The 20,119-nt window shown below is 38.5% G+C and overlaps 1 protein-coding gene across 3 annotated transcripts; it reads left to right on the forward strand.

Moving 5' to 3' along the window:
- The first annotated feature begins 600 nt into the window (after window positions 1-600).
- znf518a (zinc finger protein 518A) lies at window positions 601-16,577 on the forward strand. Of its 3 annotated transcripts, none has more exons than XM_073027498.1 (2): window positions 601-696; window positions 9,136-16,577. In XM_073027498.1, exon 2 carries the CDS (start codon window positions 9,239-9,241, stop codon window positions 14,546-14,548), a length of 5,310 nt encoding a protein of 1,769 aa, XP_072883599.1. In that variant the 5' UTR covers window positions 601-696; window positions 9,136-9,238; the 3' UTR covers window positions 14,549-16,577. The 3 variants fall into 3 exon arrangements, with proteins under 3 accessions (XP_072883599.1, XP_072883601.1, XP_072883600.1); XM_073027500.1 differs by lacking the exon at window positions 601-696 and adding an exon at window positions 840-1,003; XM_073027499.1 differs by lacking the exon at window positions 601-696 and adding an exon at window positions 1,050-1,192.
- Window positions 16,578-20,119: the final 3,542 nt, after the last annotated feature.

Below are 20,119 nucleotides of genomic sequence, written 5' to 3' on the forward strand. Positions count from 1 at the left end.
TTCTGGTCAATAATGACTCATCAATTTGGCAAAATATTGACAGAGGAAAACTCAACAAGGGCAATTCTTCTTCTTGTTAGGGAATGGCAGACTCATGTGATCAGTCAATAATCATTGACTGTCATTTTGTGGTTTGAGTATTACCTATCAGGTTATCAGTCTATGCCAATGTGGGTCTTGCTGAAGTATCTACCTGTCATTTTACAGTTCCTAGTATTGGCAATATTTATGATTTGGTAGAGTAAAACTGACCCTATATCTGAAGAACCCCTATATTTAAACACAAAAAACTCTACTCATTATTATAATCCAAGAAACAAGCTGCAATTGAAAATCAAGGAACACTTCTATTGTAGTTTATTCCCACTGAAATAGAAAGGAGGTATTTAAACAAAATGGAAATGTAGGACACCGAGGCCTGGTGAGATATCATTGTCACCCAATGCTTTGAGGTTTAAGAAGGACACACGGAAGGTGTATAAGAACTAAGCAGACAAAAGAATTCCGATGGTGATTTGACTATGAGGTACCACTGCCCTCGGCGTTGCTCCGCGCCCGGCCCGGCCCGGCCCAGCCCACCCACCGGAAGCCGGTTTCCTTCCCTGAGGCAGCGGTAGCAGCAGCACCACAATGCCCGGATGTCACTGTCATGGCGGCTCGTAGTGACCCGCACACTACTTTCACAAAACCACATCGGTAAGGATTTTTCTTCATATATTTACACAAGGATGCCCCTCGCCAACATTCGGCGGGAGGAGCTCCTCCAATTTCACGCTCGGTTCGGCGCGTCACTCGGGAGGGCGGGAGGGGAAGGTAGGAAAATGTCCGCCGCTGTCAGGTGGGCGGAGGACGGTTCGGCGCTTAGAGTAAACAGTGCGGCGGTTTGACGCCGGTGGCTCCATCAATGTCTCGGAGCTCTCGCCGTTCTTGCCTTTCAAGGCGTTCGTCTGTGATCTCAAGGTGCTGGCTGTAAAGAAATTACACGAGGCTGCTTTAAACACGGGTGGGTGTATCCGTCGGCCATTTTGATGGCGAAGAAATAGATTTCTATTCGATCGCGGCCTGGGGTCCAGTACCGACACACGGCTGGATTCCTGCTTCAGGGTGATGGCTGGAGTACAGTGCTTTCCTTTTCTCTGTAGATCGGTAGAATACCACCTGAGCAGCCACGGACCTATAGTCTCATTGCCTTGTAAGTGGACGAGTCTGAATTGCACTTAAGCAGGACATCTTGTCGGTTTAAAATCTGCTTGTTGGTTCTTTGCCCAAGACTTATCTCGAAGTCCGATTGTACACTTTGGGCAGTGGTTTAAGGCAGTTGAACTGTGGTTTTATTTCTTCCGTGAACTTTAGTTGAGTTTTAACGAAATTTAATTTTTTGTAACTTCTGTTGTAAAGTCATAGAGTTTTGTAATTTCGTTAGTTTGCGGCAGGAAATCCGAGTTCGGCTCTATGGCAATGAGGCATTTATCCCGTGTTTAAAAATATCCAGATTACCTGTGGCAATAATGTAAATAAGTAATTTTGATGGCATCATGTCGTCTAAAACTAGTAGCTTAAGGTGTTTTAAGTGCTGTGCGTTTATATTGTTATTGCAGTGTTTTATGAATTTTGACACAGTGAAATGAATGGATTTATGTTACCCTTCAGTTTTTTTTTCTAAAAGGAAAATGGTTGACATACCTAGTTACGTTTACTGTATGCACAAGTTTATGTCAATTTATGTGACAGTTTCAAGTTAAAACTGTCCTGGTGCACCCTATTGAGCATCACTTTAATTTCCTAATGGCAAGTGAATCTTCACCTTTCCCACTTTTTTCCATTTGATATTTAGTGGAGATCAATAATTATGCAAAGGATATCATCTCCAAGTTGTTATTCTTCACTTTAGAACTCTTCTCGTGTGCTCCTTGTCACCCTGGATTTTCATAAAATTAGCAGGGAAATTCAGTTACCTTGCTTCATGGGTGATTGGAACTTGACCTACAATAATTCCTGATTGAGTGGTAGAAACCACCAAAAGTTAAAGGGCAAAATAGATATTAAGAATAAATTAAGAAATGAGAGAATGGACTCCACAGATACAACACAAAAAGCTGAAGCAGCAAAGATGAGTGTTCTTCTTAGAATATAAGTCAAGGAAATTGGTAATCAAGAAGTGGCTTTGATTTTAAACAAATATTTTGAATCTGTCTTTATGGTATATATCATTAAAGTGACCCATTAATAGAGAATCCAGAACCAAATCAGAGGAAAGGCTGATAAATCTGCACCTGGTAGTTAACATTCTAGGGTCTTAGGATTGTGGGTGGAGACAATGCAATTGTCTGATAGTTCAGAGTTCTCTATTTGGAAAGCTGGAGTGGTTTGGAAATTGTGAGTATATTCAAAAAAGCTAGTTAACCCAATAGGCATATTTAGGATTATGCTAATTTTTATTTTTAGGGAAGTAGTAGTAGAATTGTGTCAGCATGGTTTTATGAGAGGAAGATGGTGATTGACAGATTTAATAGCTCTCTTTTGAAGATGTAATGAAGAGGGAGGATAAGAGAAGCAGTAGAAGGAATGTATTTAGATTTACAAAGACATTTGATAAGAGGCCACAATAGATTATTGCACATAGCAAGAACTAGTCAGATTTGGGATAACTTGATACCATAGATAGAGGTTGTTTAAATGTCATGGTTAGCCCATTCATATGAATGAGTCAGATCCAGGGAGGCAAGCTGTAACAACTGTAGTACCAGAGGAATTGGTGGTACAGCCTTGGCTATTTGCAATTTGTACTTGTGCATTGCATATGAAACAAATGTATGGTTTTCAAATTGCCAGTCAAAGAATTGTGGGGAAGCAAGTGGCGAGCATAATGCAACCTACAAGAAGGTTAAGGTAGGAGCCAAAGATTAAGCAGGAGTTTTGGTTGGGAAATGTGAGGTTAACCACCTGAGTATGTAGGATTTGAAAAATAGAATATGGAAATGCTGCTGCATGCAGAAATCTGGGTGTCCTTGTACAAGAAGCACAAAATTAATATAGAAATACAGTGCCTTTTTTCTCGCATGGCACTGTCTAATCTGAGAGGGCATGATTTTAAGCTGATTGGAGGAAAATAAAAGGGGTGTGTTAGGTCTTCTACTCGGTGTTAATTACTTGGTGCTGGGGTGTTGGTTGAAGCAGACATTAGGGACATCTAAGAGACTTGGGCACATGGATGAAAGAAAAATGGAAGGCTATATTGGAGGGAAAGGTTAGATTGATCTTGGAGTGGGTTAAAATATCAGCAAAATCTTGGGCAGGAGGGCCTGTGCTGTACTTTTCTATGTAAATATAGAAAGTAAATTGAATATTAGTCTTTAATGTAGTGCAATCTTGCTGCAACTGTATAGGATGTTGATAAGACCACACCAGGAGAAATGTGTAGTTTTTCCTCCTTTAAGAAGAAAATATACTTGCATTAGAGAATACTAGTCCAGGGAAGGTTCGTCAAATAGATGTTTGGGATGAGGAGGTTACCTTGTGAGTAAAAGCTATACAAGTTGCACCTCTGCTCATTGCAATTAATAAGGAGAGGGCATCTTTGTGAAAAACGTGACATTCTATTTTTCAGTCCACGAAATCCTTTGTAGAATTGGGATCATCAATCCAAAAAAGTCAGTTGCTGATTTAAGATTTGGAAGAATTGCTTTTTTGAGATTTCTTTCTGACTGTAGATGTTTTTACTCTGGAGAGCTGTGGGGACTGATCATTGATTGCATTCAAAGCTAAAATAAAAGAAATTTGTAATTTATTAGTCAAGGAGGGGTTGAGATGGAAAATAACGATATGTTGGAGAAACTCAACTGGTCCAGCGGGAGCCATGAAGACAGAAATGGCGTTCATGTTTCAGATCTTTCATGAGAGTGATTCATAAATGCAAATTACTTCGTTATTCCAGGTCCTGAGTGGCAAGTTATTTCCAGCTCTTTTACAGTTTGTCAATAAGAACATTAGCCATATCTATGATTATTTAAAGAAATCAGTGAAACATGAAGAATGTTGCACTGCATTTTGTTTCAATACAATTTAATGTATAGTCTCTTTAAAATATTGATGTTAATTTATGCATTTAAGAGTTTTGGGGGTCAGTAATAAGACATAGTTGTGTCTGAGGAATGTGTGAAGAAGCTGGATAAAGGATAAACTGGCAATATTTCATCTTGTGTTGCAAGAAAGTAAGAAACTAATTAAAATATAAGCAGATTTAGAAATGAAGTTCTGATTATGGTAAAAGGGGGCCATGATCTCTGCATGTTGGGGTTATTAAAGATTTTCTCTTTACTCTTGTTCAAAGTCTTGGTTTCCTAGAGAACGCCAATGGTTACTGCTTCCTTTGTAATTGCCAATTTTATTTTTTGATTTGCATTTTGGGCAGTTGAATTCTTGATTCACACTCTTGTTGGAAGGACAGTTAGGTTGCGGAAACCTATTTAAAGAGGACCCTAAATGATCGGCACTGCTGCATTTCAGAATGTGGCACAGATTGTGCTATTGCTTCAAAGGACAGCACTTACTGAACTGTCCACAAAAATTTAACAGGTTCTGTGATGTTGATAAACTCACTGGTGTGTTGTTTGTTTTGGTGCCACCTGTGGGGAGCCTGTGGAATTTGAGAAGATAAAATCTGAAAGTAACTACCGTAGATTCCGGACTACAGAGCGCACCTGATTAAAAGCCGCTGGCTCTAATTTTAGAAATAAAATCATTTTTTTAATTGTAAAGGCCGCATCGGATTTTAGGCCGCATCGGATTTTAGGCCGCACCGGATTTTAGGCCGCAGGTGTCCCACGTTGTAATATGAGATATTTACACAGAAAGATATTACACGTGAGGATTTTTTTAACTTTTAATTAAATCCATATGGTAACAAAAACAAATACATATTGCAAATGCTTTTTTTCGAACCGTGCCCGTACGCGGCTACTTTTAAATATACGTTGCGTATACTTCTTTACTGAACAACATTCCAATATCTCCTAACGACTGGTAAAAAAATATATATATTGCAGCCTACCAGGAAAAGTTATTGATACCTTTAACTTAAAAGCAGAGTTCGCTCAGATCCAAAGCCGCTCGCGTAATGCGCTCCCTCCCTCCGTCCCGTTTCATCGCAAACCGGCATTTTCCCACAAGACACCGCGAAACCGGGTGTGACGTCATAGCATCCCGCGATGTAGTACAGAAAACAAATATAGTTTAAACTAAGTAGGCAGCACAATGCTTCGAGTGTTTTCCATGTTGATGAGGGTGAGTACAAATGACTGATTTACAATAATTTAATTGTGAAAGTGCGCTTGATTTATCATACAATTTCATTGGACCTCTGAACTACTCATCAATTTTATTGGTCTACTGTTACGAGGCAAAATGTTTACGAGGCGGCATGAAAAAAATCATGCATTAGCCGCTTCGGATTATTGGCCGCAAAGTTCAAAGCTGTTCAAAATGTGGGAAAAAAGTAGCGGCTTAAAATCCGGAATCTACGGTATTTGAATTTCAGTTCAGTTTTTGTACTGAATTATTACTATGGAATATAGGGAATGACTGCCCATACACAATATTTTCTGTGTGAGGGTCAGAGAGGTGGTTCAGTGAATATAGTTTAGTTCATGTGAAAATCTTTCTTTGTTCAATGCAAACTTAAGATTTTATAGAAACATAGAAAACCTACAGCACAATACAGACAGGCCCTTCGGCCCAAAGGTGTGCCGAACATGTCCCTACCTTAGAAGTTAATAGACTTCCCATAGCCCTCTATTTTCTAAGCTCTATATACCTATCCTCAAGTCTCTTAAAAGACCCTATCGTATCCACCTCCACCACCGCTGCCAGCAGCCCATTATACCCAAAAGAGGGCTATTAAATCTGTCAATCACCATCTTCCTCTCATAAAACCATGCTGACACAACTCTACTACTACTTCCCTAAAAATGAAAATTAGCATAATCCTAAATATGCCTATTGGGTTAACTAGCTTTTTTGAATATACTCCCAATTTCCAAACCACTCCAGCTTTCCAAACAATAGAGAACTCTGAACTATCAGACAATTGCATTGTCTCCACCCACAATCCTAAGACCCTAGAATGTTAACTACCAGGTGCAGATTTATCAGCCTTTCCTCTGATTTGGTTCTGGATTCTCTATTAATGGGTCACTTTAATGATATATACCAAAATGAACCACTTCACACTTACCTGAGTTGAACTCCATCTGCCTCTTCTCAGCCCAGTTTTGCATCTTATCAATGCCCCGCTATAACCTCTGACAGCCCTCCACACTATCCACAACACCTCCAACCTTTGTGTCATCAGTAAACTTAGTAGTCCATCTCTCCACTTCCTCATCCAGGTCATTTATAAAAATCACGAAGAGTAAGGGTCCCAGAACAGATCCCTGAGGCACCCCACTGGTGACCGACCTCCATACAGAATATGACCTGTCTACAACCACTCTGCCTTCGGTGGGCAAGCTAGTTCTGGATCCACAAAGCAGTGTCCCCTTGGATCTATTTTTCACTATTTTCACAGCAAGAATATAATGCATAAAAGATCTTGTTGCATCACTGAGAGTGTGTTGATTACAGCCTTCTGAGTACTTCTAAGCTAGATGAAGTAGAACATCCAAGGACATGACCATTCACATTAATTGTAAAAATGGACATAAAGCCAGCTTAATTAAAAACTCTTAAATGCAATACTGATCTGTTTAGTTAGGTTCAGTTATTCCAATTCCTGGACAAATTACATCTGAGCCTTGCCTTAAGAAGGATGTGTTGGCCTTGGAAAGCAAACCAGATTCACAAGAAAGAAACCTGGCTTACATCAAGTTAAATTACAAGTTCAAAATTAAAGCTGTCTGGAATTAGAAGATTTGAGACTTTTGAATGCTTTCAAAATAGGAAAAGAAACTGAAATGGGTATATGAGAAGAAATTGTGACTGTAGACATGGGGAAAGAGATGTTTAAAACTTTAGTCAGGGATTTTTGAGAATGAAATTAGGGAAGCAAGGATGGAAATTTGGTACTCTCACAATTAGTAGATAGTAGGTTAAAAGCAACACACGTAAAATGCTGGAGAAACTCAGCAGGTCAGGCAGCATCTAAGGAAATGAATGAAAAGTCAATGTTTTGGGCTGAGGCCCTTTTTCAGGACTGGAGAGGAAGGGAGAAGATGCCAGAATAAAAAGGCTGGGGAGAGGGGAAGGAGAATAGCTAGAATGTGATAGGTGAAGACAGGTGGGTAGAAAAGGTAAAGGGCTAGAGAGGAAGGAATCTGACAGGAGAGAAGAGTAGATCATAGGAGAAAGAGAAGGAGGAGGGGACCCAGATAGAGATGATAGTAAGAAGAGAAGAGCTTTGACCAGTGGTTAATCTGGACATCAGATGTTTTGAGAGGAGGGGACTCCAATCAGGTCCACTGCCCAAGGATAAAAGGCAGCAGCAGGGCACTATGGCAAAAAAAGAGCTTTGACCAGTGACCGATTGGTATTTTGGATTGATTAGCAAGAGCAAATTAAAGGAAGGTAGGGGCAGTTGCAGTGGCCATTGTCATAGTCATAGTCATAGTGATCTTAAGGCTTTAGCTTTTCATGGCTTCAGTCATAGAAAACCAAGGGAAAAAAGCTGAAGTTTTTTCTTTCTCTTCTCTATATCTGCTCAGCTAGGACAGCATGGATCACAGGCAGGATAGTGGAATTCTCCTCTTACGGAATGTGGGAAGGCAGGAAGTCCTCTAGTGACCCTGATGACGACAACTGCAAGCATTAAGGAGCTGGAGGTGGAAGTAGATGAACTCTGGATCATTTGGGAGGCTGAGGGGTTGATAGGACATGTAGAGAGATAGTTACACCCAAGGTGCAGGACAAAGGAAACTGGGTGACAGGAAGAGGAAAGAGGTTAAGAAGCCAGTGTGAGTATTCCTCTGGCCATCCTCCTCAACAACACTGTCGAGATAGGGGGAGGGGGTGGAAATAACCTGACAGAGAAAGTCACAGTTGCTCAGAAGGGAATGGGGGAGAAGAGGCACACTGTGGTGATAGGGGAAGAGACAGGAGGTTCTATGGGTGAGGACGAGATTCCTGGATGGTATGTTGCCTGACAGGTGCCAGGGTCCAGGATATCTCAGATCATATCCTCAGTGGGAGGGTGAACAGCCAGAATTTTTGGTCCACGTAGGTATGAATGGCATGGGTAGGACGAGTGATAAGGTTCTGCATAGGGAGTTCAGGGAGCTGGGTGCTAAGTTATAGAGCAGGATCTCCAGGGTTGTGATCTCAGGATTGCTACCCGTGCCACGTGCTAGTGACGCTAGAACTAGTGGCTCCCAATTTACAATTGGTCTCACCAATGTAGAGGCTGCATTGGGAGCACTGGATAAAATAGATGACCCCAGCAGATTTGCAGATGAAGCGTTGCCTCACTTGGAAGGAGTGTTTAGGGCCCTGAATGAAGGTGAGGGAGGTGGTGTATGGGCAGGTGTAGTATTTTGGTCATTTGCAGGGTTAAGTGCCTGAAAGGGGATTAATGGGGAGGGATGAATGAACAAGGAACTGATCCCTCGAAAGTGGGGCGTTGGGGGCCGGGGATAAAAATATGTTTGGTGGTAGGATCCTGTTTCTACAATTGATTGTTATGGAAAGGAGAGCCACATCCGTGGAACAATATGCCAGACCTGAGGTGGTTGATTTTACTGTCTATAGAATTTTGTTACGTTCTAGAGTGTGGGATAAAGATGGAGTGTTGGCAATGGCTCACAGAATGAATTGACCTAGACTTGCTCCAAAAAATACAAATTGGATCAAAGCGCAGGCTAGGTGTTACCTAAATCAATTTCTGTATTTTTTGTGTTTAACTGGCTGTGTGTAATTTGCTGAAGTATTAGCAGTTCAACTGCAAGTTCTAAGCTGATACCTAAAGTTTTACTTTCAGGGCTTCAAACTCCTGCATTTATTATTATTTTTGTTTAGTTAACTATATTCAAATTAATTGCAATGCATAAGAATGCCACAGTAGCTGTTCTTTAGAATTGTTTGCAGTGCAGCAGATTCTGTTCTTTGTATGCTATCTGAATTTGTAATTTCTTTTTGTATACTTTACAGAACTAAATTCTGAAGATGAGATTGTTTTGAGAAGGCATCTGACAAGTATCTACTGTGTTCACGTTCCCCAAATATTCAGTCTGACAAGAAATTTTGTACACTAATGAAGCACCGACTCATTGATACGAATACGAAGAGTTGTGGAAATAAATTAAGTATGCCAACAAGGAAGCTTTCACAGAAGGACAAAGGAATTATAGCGCAAAGACTTGCACAAGTTTCATTTGCGCCTTCACTAACCTTGAATAAACGTTTGAACAAACAGCTTAGGCAGGAGTTGAAATTCAAACTTGAAAATGCAAAAGTTGTTTTGACAAGGTTAGATGTTGAAAAGATATCCTCAAATTTATATGGGAATCAAAGTAAAATCTCACTGCATAGATGCCAGACTGCAAGAAAATCCTTAAGGAAAGGCACTAAAGCTCAAGTGGATCGTCAAGTTAATTCTTTTAATGATGTTTCTGGTAACAATTCGTTGGGTGAGTTATCCAAACCTGAGGGGACAGCAAAAGCTGTAAAAATTCTGCGTTTCAACTGTGGGAAATGTAACGATGGTGCTGAATACAACCCAAAGCAATTATTAAAACATTACCAGGAATTTCATGCTACAGATTTGCCTGTATATCCCTGTGAATTGTGTGATTTTACTGCAAATGATTTCCAGACACTAAGCCAACACAGACTAAAACATCGTACCCCTCTTCTGAAATGTGAAGTTTGCCGTGATGGTAAAATGTATACTTTGCAAGAGTTGACAAAGCATTTAAATTGGAAACATGGTGTAAATGGCAATTTTCGTTGTGAAAAGTGCAGGTTTTCTACAAAAGATCAGGGCACGTTTATTCAGCATATCCATAGACACGATGTGATCCAGTACAAATGTGGTAAATGTGAGCATGTGAGTTACACAAAAGGTGAGTTTCAAAGACATCTTGTTGTACATACAGGATCTTTTCCTTTCTGTTGCCAGTACTGTAACTATGGGGCAACACGGAAGGACTATATTGTAAAGCACATTAATGCTGTCCATAAGGGCCTGGCTGAGGGTGGCAACTCCAAACCACAAGTGGAGCAGTGTCAAAAAGGAAAAGTGAAGAATTCACTAAGTCTGAAACTTGTCCTGAAAAGGTACAAAAGTGGGGTGACTCGGAAAGTGCAGTGGAAGAGGAAAAAGCAAGTTCAACATTTGTTAACTGCAAAGGATAATGCTAAGAAATTTGGTGCAACAAAGGAGCTCAGTCACCCAGTGCCACAGTCTCTTCCAGACTTGGATCCATGTCTGAATGAAGCAATAATTAGTTCAAAAGATACTGATGTTAAGAAAGATGAAATCTGGGGACCAAAGCCAGGAGCTCTAACTAGTCTTCCACTAAAGAGAACAGAAGCAACTGCCTCTAATCAAATATCTAGAAAGATATTGCCATCTAAGACTTGTAGAGTAATATTAAAGAACAATAAATTGTCTGTGCCACCTAATTACAGTGTTCATTTTATGGGTTTAAAAGTAGTAAATGGCAGACAGCATTTATTAATAAAGCTAAGACCCACAAATAAACAAACATTAAATGCTTCAAATTCTCAAACCGAAGCCAGCAGTGACAATTTGTTACATTTGCCTGCGAATGCAGGAAATTCAAATGTTGGTTTATCTGATACAAATGCTTCTGGTGGAGATATACACTGTATTAGACTATCAGATTTCCTCACCAGTCAACCTCGTACATTCTTGATAGAAGACCTTTCTATGGAATCAAAATTGGAGACATCTATATCACAGACGGTGTCTCATGTAGTACCTACTTTTATAAATAGTAAATTTACTCAGGTTAAGACAGAGCCATTGATTGCAGGAATGAATTCAGCACAAACAGGCAATCTGTTATTGCCATCATCTTCAGTGCATCTGGCTGAGACTGCAGTAAATAAGGACATGCCAGAGAATCAAGTTATGCAAAAAATCCCAGCTTTGGAAAAATCTTCAGTTCCAAGTAATTGTTCATCTCCGACACTTGTATCTTCAGCCAACATCCAGACTGATTCAAAATCTTTGCAGTGCTTGTATGATGAGCAGATATCCAAGGAAAAAGAGTTAGATTGTGATACCTCATTACGATTCAAAAGAGGTACCCATTTGCCTTTAATTCATAATTATGCTAAGGTGAATATTTCTGATTCAAAACAATCTGGTGTTTCAGTGCAAGATGATACAAAATCACTGTCATCAGAAAGTGTTCAAGAATCAAACCCTGGGCAGCTACACAAGGTAGCAGCTGGAATAGTTTCACCAACTGATATTTCACGTTCTAGTGAATTGTGTATCAGTACTCCTTCACAGTCAGATGTGTTCCAAAAATCGCGTGTTCAGGGTTTGAATGAATTTAATTCACCTATACTTCTCCAGATGCTGAAACCTTCTGAAGTTGTTAATGGAACTTCAGAGAGCATATTTGTGACATCAGAAGATAGTCAGGTGATAATGTCAGATGTAGAATACACAAGTTCTCATTCAAATTCTAGTTTCATTTTTACCTCTGCTGAACTGGGATCTGAAACACTAAGCTTTAAACATGATGAGGTCTGTGATAATATTGTGATTGAAAACTCTGATTCTGGGACTACAGCAATAGAAGACGACATTGTTTTGGAACAAACCAGTTCCTGTCCAATTAATGTAAAAGATTCAAATAGAGGTAATTATGAACCCTGTTTGCTCAATTTGAATAACATGCCTCATACAAAGACAGGGAAATGTGAGTCTGAATTAGAGGCTGAAGCATTAAAGAGGGATTGTAGAAAAGAATTTGGAAATGATAGTGAAATGCTAATTGTGAGAAATTATTCAACAGTGCAGAAAAAATGTGAACTTGGGAACAATAACAGTAATTGGTCCTCTTCAACAGATTGGACAACTTGTTCTGAAGGAAATGGTAATTTTGAAAATACTGAAGAGGCCAAATCAATGTCTGCTGTTTGTGCAAGTTCACAAAGAGTTCTGGATTTCTGTGGATCAAATTGCCTGAGTAATGTGAATGTAGAGAAGATGGACTGTCACACCAAAGATAACATCAGTCACAATGTTTCTGCAGAAGACATTTTGGAAGAACAAGCTAGTGAGTGTGTTCGCAGTAAATCGCCAGTAATGCCTAGAATCACATCTGTGTTCTCACTACAGACTGGGGATGGAATGAGCTGCTTGGCTCCTGAGGAAAATCAAATGTTACTTGATGCATTGAAGGCCCCTTCTTTACTTGGTGTTGAATCTCCTTGCAATGAATCACAGTGTCCAAAAAGTAGTTGTCTAGAGGAACAAAATAGTACACGTAATGCAGAAATCAAACCTGGTTTGCAGAATTATTCTCTTACAAATAACACTTTGCCCATGCAGTTGTACTCTGTAGATGATGAAAGTAGTAGTTCTGTTGTAAACAATGAATGTATTGATGAGAAAAATATGCCATTGAGTATGTCTCCACCTGTATCCAGAAGCTGCCTGCAGCCAGATGTTGAAAAGTTGAACACACTGTTAAAGACTCATTCTGATGAAATAATCAACCAACAGTTAATAAAAGATGGAATTCGCAGTAGTGCATATGGGAATAGTAACTCTGTTAAGGCACCTGTGACACTTCTGGGCCCAATCCAACTTGCTGGCATCTCTAAGCCTGTTTTAGTTCAACCATCACAGAAAGGTTCTGCAATCCCTTTACATTTGGCAAAACAGTCCAGACTACAAATGGTATCCAGGGGTGCAGTTTCACAAACAAAAGTTGTGACTGGAAATTCTACCAACCAAACAGATAAGGGGCCTGGTTTGATACTTACATTTAGTAATGGAACACTTGGTGCAGTCGCTAGCATTGTTTGTGGGAGCAATCCTATATCAGATAGTGGAAATACTTGTGTACAAGGGCAAATCCCAGTTTCTGACAGTGTCCAACAAAATACATATTCATTAATTAGTGATTCCAGAATAGTTGACATGGAGACTGCTTCCAAAAACCCTTTGTATAAAGGTCTTGTTTCTGCAGTGTTTGATCATCATTCTTATGCAAGACGTGCTGATCCTAATAGCAACCATGGAACAGAAAATGGTTCAGTAAATATGAATAGTCAAGGTCAAAATTTGATCAGTGGATCCTCTGTATCAAATAATTTGGTGTCAGCTCTATTGAGACAAGGCACTATATTGGAAGATGTAAATATAGAAAGAGATAAAAATACAGAGCATGTATCAAGCCAGAAAACTGTTTTGTTTCAGTGCCTTATGGAGAAGAAAACTGCTGGAGTCAACAGTGAAGATAATGTGGCAAATGCTGGTTCAGCATCTGAAGAAAACGGGCCTCATCAAAAGAAAATTTTGTTGAGATTTGTTAAAAGTTCTAATGGGGAGTCGGCCATGAAGGACAACCAGTCACAAAAAAATTCATTGTCATTCCATGATGGTGCTGTAGGTAACTTAATTACACCTTTACAGCAATCTGGTCAGGCTGTGATGTTGACTAGTGGCTCTCAATGTATCCTGCTACCGGTCAATAAACCTGTATCCTCAAGTGCAACAAACCTTAGTGTCCCACTCCAAATCAGTACTCAGGCTTCTCTTAAACTTCCTAGTGCACCAATTGCCAGAGGTTCATCAGTTCGCTTTATTGAGAAAAGAAATACAAATAAAGCCACTTCTCTCACTCCACAGAGATCTACAGCCAGATCAACCAGCATATGGGATAATGAGAAATCAGATGAACTGTGGGAACCACGGAAGTCATGTAATGAGAAGCTTGTATGTCGATACAGCAAAAGACTGAAACGAAAGTTAGAAAATTCTGAGAGGTCATCAAAAGCAATAACCAGTAGCTTAAGTGAATTTGAAGAAACTGAAGAGATAGAATTAAGTAAGTCTCTTGAATTTAGTAATGTAAATGGCTCTGGTGGAACTGTGCAAACCCTAAGACTTGTACCTTTTGATCATGGTCAGCTTGTTAAATGTCCAAGAAGAAACCAACCTGTGATAGTACTTAATCACCCAGATGCAGATGTTCCTGAAGTAAATAATGTCATGAAAACCATTAAGAAGTGTAAAGGGAATGTTCTCAAAGTAGTTTTATCAAAAAGAACCATTGGTGCTTTGTTGCATTCTTACAATGGTAATGAAGCAACTGCAGAAGGTTTCCTTATCAACCAGTGCAAAAAGGTGAAACCAGTGAGCCCTGTGAAAGAAAGATATGTACTGAAGTTAAAGCTAAAAAAGACTAGTAAGAACAACTATCAGATTGTGAAAACAGTTTCAAATAAAGCCATTGAAGCTAGATTCAGTTGCTGGTTTTGTGGTAGAATATTTGATAATCAGGAAGAATGGGTGGGCCATGGTCAACGACATTTAATGGAGGCTACAAGGGACTGGAACACCTTGGTTTGAAAGTTGATTAAATGTTAAAGGGCAAAATTTGAAAATTCTGTCAGAACTCTGAATTATTTGTATATATGTCTAGTTTGCTCTGGTAAAGTGATTTACAATGCAAATGTGCTTTGAGGGAAAGTTCTGGAATCTTTGTGGGAGATGAATATCAAACAGGAATGTGCTATGTGCTTTTCAGGTTTCAAACTGCTTCAGTAGTAGTCCTGGCACATTGACCCTTATTCTAAATAACACTAATTGAATAAATTCACTTACAAAATCTCTGCAGGAAATTTGCCTCTTTTGGTGGTTTTCTGCTTTGTTCTTAAGAACCTTTAAAGGTATATTGCTGTTCTGTGGTGTAGGTTTTTAATTACCTTTGTGATAGCCAAGGGTGTTGCTAATGTAAAAATGGTTCAGATAAATATCATTTGATCTAAATACCTACAATTTCCAACACAATTTGTGTTGGTCTCCAGCAAAGACAATCATTTTTACTTCTAACTGTTTTTACTATATGATAAGGATGATTAAAAATGATTTTTTAAAGATTTTTTTTAGATTTAAAACAGTGGGGTCTCAATTTTTAGCTTTCCTGTTTTTCTATGCAGCCAAATGTAATAACGTTTAGTTTTTAATTTCATACCTGTATTTGTTGTCCTTCATGTACCGTGCAATGAGGGTAAGGAGTACATTTGGAATTAGACAAGTATTTAGTGTCTCTCAGATTCATTATTTTAAATCAGAGTTCCATGTCTGCATAACATTGTGCTGGGACACAAAATAATTCTCAGGAACTCTACTGTAGGGGGACAAGTCATTATGTAAGGCAGGGAACTCTTATAAACCCCCAACGCTGATTTGCTGCACTCTAATATTCTTAAACCAAGTTTGGAGAGAGGTACTATTAAGATTTTTCACTTTCAGGTTAAATCTGAAAAAATCAAATGGAGTCTTGGGAACATTTTGCATCTGCAACTTTTGCTTGGTGGTAGATATTTGGATGTGTCAACTGTGAAGGTTAATTGCAGGACTGTGAAAAGAGAGGAATCTAGGTGAAGTTGTCTATCTTTCAAATACCACTGAGCAGAAGGCTTTCTGTTTGCTATTCTGATTTGGATCCAAGGTATTGAATTCAATGTGAAATATTGAGATCTGAAATGCTGGTAAGGTCAAATATCTGCAGATTTTAGAAACCCTTGGCAAGGAGGCACAGAGAGGTTTGCAGATTTCTGTCTTGAATTAGAAGATGCTCATTATGGGATATCTGAATGAAAGATGTGTAAACCTTAAATAATTTTAAAATATGCAAATTAATATGGATGTAGTATATTTTGACAAGCAGTTTTTATTTTTAAATTAGACCTTTTAAATGCGTGTTGGATGAACTGTCCAAAATGTAATAAATTCAGTAGTTTTCTTTCTCAGCTGTGAGCAAGTGAAAACCAGTGCAATGGCAGAGTTTATGTTGTTGAATACGGAAATTGTTGAACAATCTGAGTTTCAGATGGCGTTTCTACCACTCCTGCGTTTGCATGAAGGTACTAGAAGTTTTCAAGGATAATTTTATTGAAGGGGCAGTATTATTAGAAGTGTTCTATTTTTCTACTTAAATGCAACAGCAAGCCTACTCTGAAGAAATCTTGTTTAATAGCAAAGTATAAAGGCAGACATTTATGTAACGTTAATAACTTGGGTTATATTTTACATTAATTCTTTACAATGTGAATAAATTGTAATTCATAGTTTCAAAAGTTATTTAACTGTATACTGACAAGGAAATTAACTTTTAAAAGCTTTTGTTAGTTTTTGTTATAATTTTAAATAAACCATTGCTTACTGAACCTGTAATTACTTTCTGATTTGCTTGTGTATTGGAAGTGAATTTAAGAACATTCCAAATTAGCAATTTCAAAACCTTTAATCCTTTTACATTTCATAGCTGTTCACTTCCAATGTTAGGTTCTTTCTTTCAGAATCAGCTTTTACAAATGTATACTATTTTTGAATATATGTACATTTACTTTAGAAATAAAAACTAATTTTAATGTTTCTGTCTCAACTGGCCACTTTGTTACAAAATACAATAATGTCAGTTATCGGGATTTCAGAATTATAAATTGCTCCATTGTAAAATTAGCTGTATCACTGTACACTGTATAATTGCGCATACAATGTTTAAGGTTAAGATATCTAGGAACAAAATATTATGGATGCTATCTCTGTAGATCTACAGACACTTGTCTGCTTAGGCAGCATCAGCTGGAAATGAATTTTCATCACAGATGATACTGGACTAGAGCACGTTCAACCAAATTGTTAATATGATTGTTGTCAATACAGATCAACAAGCATTTAGGGGTTTGAAAGGCAAAAATTATTAATTTGGTTGGTGCCTATAGCTAGGATATCCCAAAGTATTTCTTACAATTTAATATATTTTTTTCCACCTTTTAGGAATTAAATGGGAAGTTGTTCAATTGTGGTGTCTTCCCAAATGTTGCTCTTTTTTTTTCAAAAAAAAGTACAGTGTATTTCATTTAAGATGTTTAGATTTAAGATGCACTTTTACTTGGAGTTTACTGATTATACCAACTTCAGGTGCCTTGTTTTGGCAGTTCATTACTTACATTCATTATTCTTTACACTGATCAGTTAAATCTGCATCTTGCTGTGGAGTGTACTTCACATTTGAAAATGCTAAAATCATTCATGAGTTTTTTTGTTTATGTCAAAATTTTCATTGGAAGTTCATAATTCATTAAACCTAGTTATTACATCCTCTTCACCGACTAACTTTTTCAATATTGTGATTACAATTCCAGATTGTTCCATCTCCACAACCTCAATTGGATGATTTGTTGAGACTTATTTTTCAGGCTCTAAACCCGGGGTTCCCACCATTTTTTATGCCATGGACCCTTGCCATTAACCAAGGGGGTCTGTGGACCCCAGGTTGGGAACCCCTGCTCTAAAGGCTTAAATCAAAACTACTCTAGTTTTTCTTAGCATCCAGTGAATTAGACTCTCCTGGTGAAGCAGTAAACCACTGTACTACTTCCAATTTCTTAGACTGCATTTGATGCTCTTCAACTCTAGAGAAACCAATTAAAGTCTGCTGAGCATCTGGTTTGCTGTCACATGCGTACTCCATCTCATTCCTATTCTGATCTTTTTTTTTGCCATCCTGAGTAACCACATCTAATCTTTTGATGAGACATAGTTGCAGTCTTAGGACTTTACATCAGATTCAACTTTTCAGAAAATCAGCCTTTTCAGTTTCTTTCAGTGGAGAACAATGCTGATGAAAGGTCATCCCCCTTTAATAACTCAGTTTTTCTCTCTTCACACCTGACCTGCTAAGTATGTCTGGAATTCTCTACTGTTGGTACTTGAAGCTCGCTGGTACAACATTTTTTTCTGTCGTAATTTCTCTTCTGTTTCCATTATTTTCAGATCAACACCCTCTACAGTGTGCTTCAAAGTCTCCTCTGGCCCTCATCCCATCATAGAATTCCCTTTCTTTTTCTCCAAAGTTCAATTTCTGACTTCACCTGGTTCTGATGAAAAGTCATCAAAACAGATCTTAACCCTATTTCTTGCTCTCCAGATATTGCCTGACTCCAGGCAGCATATGCAATCATCCATTTTGATCCAGCTCTATATGCAAATTTCCTCTTAATTTTTATCTTAATAAGTGTGTCTTCCAACTCTGTTGCAGAGTGCTGAAAGCTTTATTGAAATTTTAAACAAATCACCAACTGAGTTGGATAGGTGGCAATGTACTTGTAAACTTAAGTGAAACTTCTGCAAGGGTTCCCTAAATGTCCATTGCGTGGAATAAGGTTTGGTTGAAAATCCCCTACAATGCCTGAGAATGTTTTAATGTGTAGAAGGTGCTTAATGCAAAGGAGAATGTGTATAGTTCAACTTCTGATATTTGATGGTGGTGGTGGGCGGGGGTGAGGGTGGTGGATGGTTATACTGGTATGACTCGTGACAACGATCTTGTTTACAGTCTACTTGAGTAAAGACATGTTTTTGAAAGAGGAAAAGTAATTGCTGTGTGTTTGAATTTCTAAGCCATGCTGTTTGTATTGGTAGTCAGTCCCCAGAGTTGTAGATATTTTGCAGAAAAATATTTCTTCTATTCAGTTTAATAAACTAGAGGATAGAGTGGTAAAACACAAACAATGTGGCCTGCTCTGTTCTGCTTTTCTAATTAATTTAAGGACATGTGGAAATGAAAGTTTGCTCTTGAACTGTAGTTTTAGTCTTGTCTCCTGTTTAAAATTGAATACACTAACTCAAACGGGTATGTCTTATTTTCTACTGAATTTTTCATCTCTGATTATAGTATGAAGGTGTGCCATAAAAGCATTGGAAAATTTATTTTCTTTATACTGAGTTAATACTGATAAATGAGTAGTTTTTAATTGCTTTACTATTATTAGAGAAACTAACTAATATTGAGAATAAATGGTGCCTAAGCAATCTCTCGTTCTACATACCTCAGGAGGGGAAACCTCATTTTAGCATCCCTTCTGCTGGTCCTTCCCCCCCCCCCCAACAGAAACTTGTTTTTTGTTGTGATTACCTGTTCTTTTGAATTTCAGTGAATGTAGGCCCAATCTGTTTGACTTTTCTACCCATGTCAAACCCTTCATGGCAGGAATCAACCTTGTGAATCCTTCTCTGCAGTTTAACCAATGCATTAAATTGTTCTTTAAATGTGGAATTTAAAACTGTATGTAGTACTCCAGGCATGTTCGTCAGCATCCTGCAGACATAATAACATCCAAACTTAAGGGATCAAGTGGCCAACTCCAAACCTACCCCACCATTCAATCTGAACTTGCCTGATCTGCCCCAGCCTTTTCTCCTATTGTGTCAATTCCTTAAAATGTTTCATCATTAATTAGGCTCATGAGGCACAACCTGCCCCTCACATGCCATTCTTCCTTCTTCGTCTTGGGCTATATATTCCACATCTTGTCAACTGTGCTTCCTTCTCCCTACTTACCTTCCCTGCTTCAGTGAGACAAACCTATCCAGAATCCACTGCAAGTACTCTCTAAACCTGCACATTTCTATTGTCAATTTCCCCGAGTACCTATAAAAGATTACGAGCACTGCTGATAGGATCACTGGGGTCTCTTGTCTACCCATTAAAGATACTTATCCAGAGCTCAGCATACACAGGGCCCTTAGTGTTGTTAATGATCCCTTCCACTTGCCCCACAATCTCTTTGACCTCCTAACATCAGACAGGAGGTACTAGGACAAGGACTGTTAAGATTGAAAACAGCTTCTTCCCCATGACTAAGACTATTGAACTCTCTCCACCACTTGTGAATCTCATCATTCAGCTTCGTCACATATGAAGCACCAGTAGCATTATTATGTTTAACTTTTATATTCACCTTAGTTGTTAATTTATTTGTGCCAATATTACTTTGTGTTGAGTGTAACTTATATGTGTGCCTTCATCTGGAGGAATTTTTTTTGTTTGGAGATATGCATGTGTATAGATCATATTTATGCAGAAATAGAATTCTACTGGATTCACAAAATTCTCGCACCACTATATTT

The sequence above is a fragment of the Hemitrygon akajei genome, chromosome 23, assembly GCF_048418815.1.
Source record: "Hemitrygon akajei chromosome 23, sHemAka1.3, whole genome shotgun sequence".
In the NCBI taxonomy this organism is placed as follows: Eukaryota; Metazoa; Chordata; class Chondrichthyes; order Myliobatiformes; family Dasyatidae; genus Hemitrygon; species Hemitrygon akajei.